The 7663-nt window shown below is 43.0% G+C and overlaps 1 protein-coding gene across 8 annotated transcripts in view; it reads right to left on the bottom strand.

The window, feature by feature from the left end:
- Nucleotides 1–597: 597 nt before the first annotated feature.
- KIF3B (kinesin family member 3B) overlaps nt 598–7663 on the bottom strand; it is a 44999-nt gene continuing 37933 nt past the window's right edge. For 5 of the 8 annotated variants that reach the window (XM_035705673.2, XM_035705674.2, XM_035705675.2 and 2 more), the window contains exons 7-9: nt 7299–7404; nt 4882–5060; nt 598–3992 (exon numbers count right to left, since the gene is read on the bottom strand). In XM_035705673.2, coding sequence (XP_035561566.1) covers nt 3896–3992; nt 4882–5060; nt 7299–7404 — 382 coding nt within the window. In that variant the 3' untranslated portion in view covers nt 598–3895. Of the gene's footprint in view, nt 3993–4881; nt 5061–5376; nt 5737–7298; nt 7416–7663 lie in introns of those variants that run through there. The other 3 variants (XR_007405584.1, XR_007405585.1, XM_035705678.2) reach the window with 3 other exon arrangements.

Below are 7663 nucleotides of genomic sequence, written 5' to 3'. Positions count from 1 at the left end.
GATTACTACATCATTTTATAAGCAAAGACACCAAAGTTCAGAGTGGTAAATTAAATTCCTCACAGTCACCTAGCTAGAAGGCAAACACAATCAGAACTCAAACCCAGCTCAGAGGCTAGAGTCTGTGCCCCTTTTTCTCAACTCTCCAGGAGTATTGTCCAATAGGCCAAAGCATATGAGAGATCACAAGAACAACCTGTGGCCCATTTCTGGTATTTCTTTTTTTACCTGATGGTAAATAGCATAAAATATTTTTGCGTTAAAAAAAAGGGGGGACACAACTTAAAGTATAATATGGAATGAACTTAAAGAAATTTTGAACCCAAAACACAAAAGTTCAAAAAAATGCCACTGCCGGCTGCCCAGGCCTATCTCAGGAACCCCCACAGAAACACATGAAAAGCCCTTGTCACCCTTTCTTCATTTTATGTCCCTTTACCTTATTGCTATTTTTTTTTAATGCCAGCATCCCAACTCAGTCTTCATTTTCCACTCCCACCCTCCTTTCACTAGAAAAGTTTAAATGTTTAAAGAAAGTGGCACATGTCAGCCACTGGCATGTCATTTTCAAAAGTGTTAGTCATTTATAAGGACACCTTTTTGTAGGTACAATAAATCTGATTGATTTTTATTACACATCTTAGTTTAGAGTCACTTTTACATTCCTAGACAAAGAGATGATACAAATAAATATCAGTTGTAAAACTTAGAGCCCAAGTATTGGCATATTCTTTGTCTAAAAGTAGCCAAAGAGAAGGTCAAGCTCAATAGTAACTCCAAAGAGCCATAAAGCCCACTGCCTCCTGCCTGCCCCAGGATCACTCCTTTCATAAATAACCTCAAAAGCATTTCATTCAAAATAACAAGGGCGGGGAGAAGGTGGCAGATTTCCAAACAGTACCAGACAAAACCATGCGCAGTAGACAACAGCCAGGCCCACTGTCCTTATCCAGTTCCCTCTGAGCATTTTGATTATGGCTTTTAGAGTGTATATTAATAGCCCCATTTTCATCCACGGATGGTGTTGAGATGGCCCAAGGTGTTGTTTGCAATGAGCCTCGACTGTAAGTGGGAAATGTGAGGCAGAACTGATACCCCATGTTAACAGGGAATCAACACTTCTCAAAAACTCAGCAACAATTCTACATTCAGTGAGGGAGGACTTACAAGAGTCAGACAGGAAAAGCAGAGAGTGGCCTAGGCCTGAACTGTAGAACTCTCTGACGCCCTTGGTCATGGAGGTGTGGGTGGTACAATTCAAGCAGCATGCAGGCATTCAATGGGGAACAATCCAACATTAGGTCAGAGTCTTAAGAAAGTGCTTCATGCCTAGGATTTGTGGCCTTGGGGTCTGAATCCAGGGATCTGGGAGACAGGTGACTTTAGAATATGAAGGCAGATACATACATTCTTATTGATCAGAGCAAAAAGGGGCTCGATGAAGGTTGCACACACAGTCTTAAACTCCTTCTCCCAGGTGATCTTCTTAGAGCCTGTTCAGACTTGTTTCCAGACTTTGCTGGCTGCTCCTGCGTGAAGACCCTCAGATGGCTTGGAACATTCTAGTGTGACTACAGACATGAAAACCAGGTCGGTCCTCTACACATTTGGCTCAATTCAGAGCCCAAAGCAGCAGCTTTCTGGTAGCAGTAAGCCATGCTCCTGTCTGCTCTACTCAAATATTTATCGGATCCATTTTGAGAGAAGAAAAGCACCAGAGACTGCTTGGGGAGGGATAGCTCCACCTCCTCACAGCTGTTTATCTGCTCTCACGGACTGCTGGACGAACACAGCTGTGTATAAGGCAAGCCTGTTTTAATAACCCTGCCTGCCCACTTGGCTTTCTCTTTCTGCCCTTAGAAAAGTTCCACGGTCACTCAACCACCCTTGCTCAGAATAGCCACCTTGAGACATCGGTATTAAGGTATGGTGTTATCTGCAGTGTTCAGTTCTGATTTGCTAGATGAATATTTTCAGCCTATGGAATTCAGACTAGCTTTGAGGGAATGTGGTGCAAGAGGCAGGTGTAACTGGCAGATAATCATTTCAGACTATCCACCTCATCATTTGGTTCCTGTTCAAGCAGGTAAGTTCTTAATAAATATGAAGCAGGGTTTGATCCCAAGAAAGATGAGGGAAGGCTCCATTATGCTCTGGGAATTGCTGAAAAGGGCTCTGGGTTTCAGAAAGAATGGTAACTAAAAAGGAGATAAGCTGCCAGATGCCAGATCTCCATTTGTAGAATGCTAAGACATTGCACTTGGTACCCCCTCTTTCCCATGGGTTCTGATCCAGAAATGTGCCCTGGGAACTCAGCAGCGGAGTTAAACTATAACTCAAGGCCCACCTGAGTCGCCACCTTCCTGAGGCACCGTGCCAGCAAGGTGCGCCAGTATGGCAGACCTAGGGACTCGTACTGTCCCCTCAGGCTTGGCTCATGGACTCAGACACTCACATGGGAGCACTTCTAGCCTGGATCAGTCATTCAGTGGGCCTTTAATACAGACAAAGGCAAAACTGCACGTTAGTGTATTTCTAACACTGGGCAAGTCCTTGGTCTCTCTCTTCCAGACACACACGGACACTCAAAAAACACAGGCACCATTGTGCTTGCACACCCACACACTTAGGAGTTTCTCTAGGGGAGGAAAAGTGAGCAACATTCACCTAATGACCAACATAAAATGAAGCTCTGAATTTCAATAATACAACGAACTAAAACTTATGAACCAAACTAGTGTATGTAAATGGGAATTCCTAACTCTCTCCTCTGAGCTTGTTCAATGGTGCGGCCACTTCTGGCCACCATGTTTGGCTCTGCCCACAGGGAGCCACAGATCTAACCTCAGGTGAGTGTTCTGCTGGCAGACAGGACTCCTTCGCTCTCATTCATTATATCTTCCTCTCCCACCGCTCCCAAGTCCCACGTCTCTGTCTCTGCACTGCCTAATCACCCTCATGCAAACAGGGAACAGAATGGGGAATTCAAAAGTGCCACTGTATGTCTCATTCCCCTGACTCTTGTCCCATCAAAGAAAGCAGAGCCAGTCTCTTTTCTCATAAAACAGGCCCACAACTGAGCATGCTCTGGGGGCAGAGGATGGGCCTAGGCAGGGACACTCAGAGGATATCTGCAAGGGAAAAGATGGTGACAAATGAAGAGTAAAGTGACACAGTGTATGGACATGGCATCAGCTTACAGATTTACGGCTTTATGGTCATGGTTTTAAGGTTTTAAAGAAGCTATTTCCCTGAACTCTCTAAGGAGGCAAAGGGAATGTTGTTTCTATTGCTTCCAACATTCTTGGAAAACATTTCTTTATTCAGCAGATCCCAAAGGCCAATCAAGCCTATCGGGGGCTTGGATCCAAATGAGAATTCTCATTCTACCGACAGGAACAAGCACCTATTCAATTCTAGGGCTTTTACTTTTCAACTTCACTGTCATTTTATCCTGAGGCTCCGAAGACTGGGTCCTGCTCAGGTGACTCCTGATTCTGCCCCGTTGTTCAACAAGAAAGGAGCCTGGCACAAAGAACAGGCTAGAAAAGGAGAGGGGAGAGGGAGGGAGGGCGAGGGAAGGAAGAAGAGGAGGCAAGGGAGAAGGGAAGCAAGGTCACTGGTCATTCTCTTGCTTTCCACTTCGACTAGCACACTTTACCTTACCCATGCATTTCTGAGATGCTAATTAAAGGACATTTCCCAGAGTCACAGCGTGCCAGATTAGGACAGCACGCTTCAACCAGAGTATGGTGGTTAATCTGCAAAGAGGCCATAGCTTCTCCCCAGGGGCACGGTTCTGAGTTTGGGCTTGAAGTCCTCTCTGCAGGTTTTTGCTCGTCTCTTCTCTCAGAAGGCAAATGCTATTTACACCCTGGGAGAGGAGGAGCTGGCTTTACTTTGGAACCAGCCCTCGAGACTGTGGATAAAGCTGAGATGCAGGGGTTCCTGAGGAAGAGGAGGAGGATCCCGACTTCCTTCCGCTTTTAGGCCTGCAAGAGTCAAGCACATGTTTACATGTCATGTCCCATCTCTGTTGCTGACACAGATCATGTTCTTTTCTCAACAAGTACCCTTAGCCTTTCCTCAGTGGCCTGAAAGCCAGTATACTTTCAACTGTAAAACCACCAGACTGGCATAGCCTGATCCTCTGTGCATGGCTAACACAACCTGCCAACCCAGGCATGACACCTCAGGGAAGGAACCTGCTTCTCAGCCACTGTCCTTCCATTTAAATCGGATCTTGACTATCTTCTCTGAATTGGTAAAAAATACTGTTTGCATTCCATTTTTGGTTTTCACCTATTTGTTGTCCTTAAGTTTCTAATCCAAAGTTTAATAAGGCAGAGTTTCTAATTTAGCACCACATTAAGTACTTGATAATTCAATGGGTTATTTAAATGAGGTAAATTCAGCACTGAGGCTCGGAGCCTGGGCTGTGGATTTAGACACACGTAAGTTTGAACCCTGGCTCTGTACTTCCTTCCTTAAACTTGGCTACTTTGTAAAATTCTGACTTAGTTTTCCAATCTATAAAATGGGGTTACTGGTAATATTTACAAGTTTGTGTAGACATCATTAAGAGAATTTTTTTAAAGCACTTAGAATTGCCTAGTACCTGGTAGGGACCAAAGAACTGTCCTTTATTTCACCAGAACATATACTCCTCATGATAGGACCCGGGGCACATCAAGCATTCCAGTGTTCATTAGATTTGACATGATGCCCAAGCCATAAATATTTGTGGAATATATGAATACACATAGGAGTAACATGGCAATACTTTCTGGTGTGTTCCGTAAAGTGTTGACAAACCTTTACCTTTATTTGTCCTTGTTCAAGCATGTTCTGCATAGCCATAGGCCATCAAAAGCCACTCACCTGGCCTTGGATTTCTTATTTGTAGTGCTTTCAAAGGATGATGCGTCCACCTGTATCTCATCTTCATCCTGCAGAGCCGCATCCAGTGCAGCCTGAACTTTGGGAGCAATGGCGGGGCCCTCGTAGTCTCTGGTGGTCCGGCTGGGCATGTCCAGCTCTAACAGCACGATGTTTTCTGCCTGCAGAAGCACAGCCATAACCAGCCAGGCTGGCCTCTGATCGATCAGACAGAGAGAACAAGCAGTCCTGACCCCCTCCAAAAAACAGAATTGCACATTTCTTGCTACTCAGAGCCTACCAAGCGCCTGTAGTGACACGGTTTTATAACTTTTTCCTGGTGAGGATACAGATGTTTTTATCTTTTCTCTTGGCTTTCTTCTATTTCCTTTTTTAAAAAAGTGTTTTTTTGTGTGTGTTTTTTTTTTTTTTTAAACAATGAACATATATTATACCCTAAGGGGAATAAGCAGGGGAAAATAATAAGTAGAACCCACTTACTGCAGTCAATGTGAAAACACAAAAAGATATAAATAAGAAGATATTAATCACTGACCATTTCACCACCTACAGCAGTTCTCATGAACCTTCTGGTGGCCAAGGGAAGGAGGCAGGTAGGGAGTACATATGTGGAAGGCATGTGGCAGTGTGTGTCTTGTAACCATATTTTATAAATCATACTGGGCCCTGCCTCATAACTGGCCTTGTGGCTGGATTTCTTCACTTGATAGCCTGTGGTGGGCCTTTCCCTGGCTCCTACATACTGAGATGAGTAAGTAGAGGGAAGAACAGCCATGGTACACATCTCCTCCTTCAGCAACTCCCACCCAGTCGAGTCCAGAGGGGGCAGAAGGGTCACTGCAGGGAGAAGGTGGAGAGATGGAGTGGCTCCATCAATCAATTTTATATATTGAGATGCTGCCTAAAATTTTTCTTAATGGAGCGGGTCCACTGCTACAAACTTCTGAGAGCCATTGCTTTAAATTCTACCTTTGGATCAGGTTAGCCCCCTGGAAATCCACACATTTTGATTTGTAGGCTTTGAAATCACGTTTTTGTTTTGAGACATGAAATAATGGGCAAGAGATGCACCCTCTGAAACTTCAAGGAAAATGCTTCTGAGGACCCTGATACATTATTCACCTTCCACTACAGAAAGCGCCCCCTATTGTGATTTTTTTTGCTTTGTTTCCTTTATTTTTTTTTTTATTTTTTATTTTTTTTGTTTCCTTTATTTTAAATAACTCAACACCAGGAAGAATAGCACCTGAGGGACTAATTAATCCCAATCTGCTCTCCTTTGGTGGCCAAGGAAGACTCAAAAACACATTAAATGTTTCACATGAGAATCTATCCTCAAAAAAAAAAACAAAACAAAACAAAAAAAAAACTCCAAACCCACAGATTCCCTATTAATATAAAATACAGATGAAGAGCCTGAGTGGCTCATTCAGTTGACTGTCTGCCTTCAGCTCAGGTCATGATCTCAGGTTCCTGGGATTGAGTCCCGAGTTGGGGTCCCTGTTCAGCAGGAAGTCTGCTTCTTCCTCTCACTCTGTCCGTGCCTCTCCACTCGTGCACATACACTCTCTCTCTCTCAAATAAATAAATAAATAAATAAAATCTTTAACAAAAATAAATAAAATAAAATACAGATAAGCAAAAAGAAGGCAATTTAAACTGAGTACACTTCCATTAACCAGAGATAATCAGTTCACATTTTGATACATTTTGCAGCAGCTTTTTAAATTTCATATGTAAATGTCTAATACCGATTGTTTTATAACTTAACAATGTATTGTGTCTCCTGGTTCATCCACTTACCAGCTACCTACTAAGCCATAGGACCTGCTACACAGAGGAGGTAGGAAGGTTCAATTAGAGAAGCAATAAAGTGCTGAGTACATGCCTAGCATACAGCAAGTAGTTATGAGTAGAAACTTGCACAGTATTATTATTGTAAAATATGTTTGGGTCAGTAGTCCTCAATTACATCACTTTAAATAACAACCTGACTGACCCACATTCCGTTAAATGGAAGTAGCCAAAGTTCTTTAGCTTATCTCCACCTCCTGTCATTACATGACTACATTCCCTCCAGCCTTCACACAGAGCCATTTTCAGGATTCATGTTGATGTTTACTAGCCATTATCGACAGTATATTTGTACCCTCCTCTTTCCTAGTCCTAATTTTCTAAATCTCATTCTATTTTACCTTCTTTTTCATAATTATTTGTTCTTTTTGTTACTTAGTATATTTATTTCTTATTTTGTTATAATTGTTATGTTAATATAAATGTCCTCAGGAACCTCTGGAAAGAGTCAAGATACGAACTCTGCAGAATGGTGCCTGAGGGTTTATATAAATCTAAACTCCTTGAAAAGAGATAGGAGAGAAACACAAGGATGATCTTCTCACCCTATATCGGGCCTCTGGACGAATCATCATGGACATTCTTGCGTGTTGGCTCAATGGTCTCTTATACCCCACAGCTGAGACTGGCCGCTTCATCATCTGCTGATTCCTGGAAATGGACTGCAGTGGTTAAAGCCCTGGCTGGAGTGTGTTCCACAGTCCCAGGACCGTCCTGTGGAACCATCTGTCAGAAGACACTGAGCCTATTTAAACAGAACCTAAACCTAGTAACTCCCTGGACTGAGGGCTGCCATGCAAATGGGTAAAGAACTGCTTATATTTTCTGTATGAGTCACATTCTTATTCAAATGTGAACATCATGCCTCTCTCTTAAACTGGAAGGGATCAGTCATCATCCAGTTCTTAGA

The sequence above is a fragment of the Canis lupus genome, chromosome 24 (genome assembly GCF_003254725.2).
Source record: "Canis lupus dingo isolate Sandy chromosome 24, ASM325472v2, whole genome shotgun sequence".
Classification (NCBI taxonomy): domain Eukaryota; kingdom Metazoa; phylum Chordata; class Mammalia; order Carnivora; family Canidae; genus Canis; species Canis lupus.
This window is presented reverse-complemented; position numbering and strand designations above follow the sequence as displayed.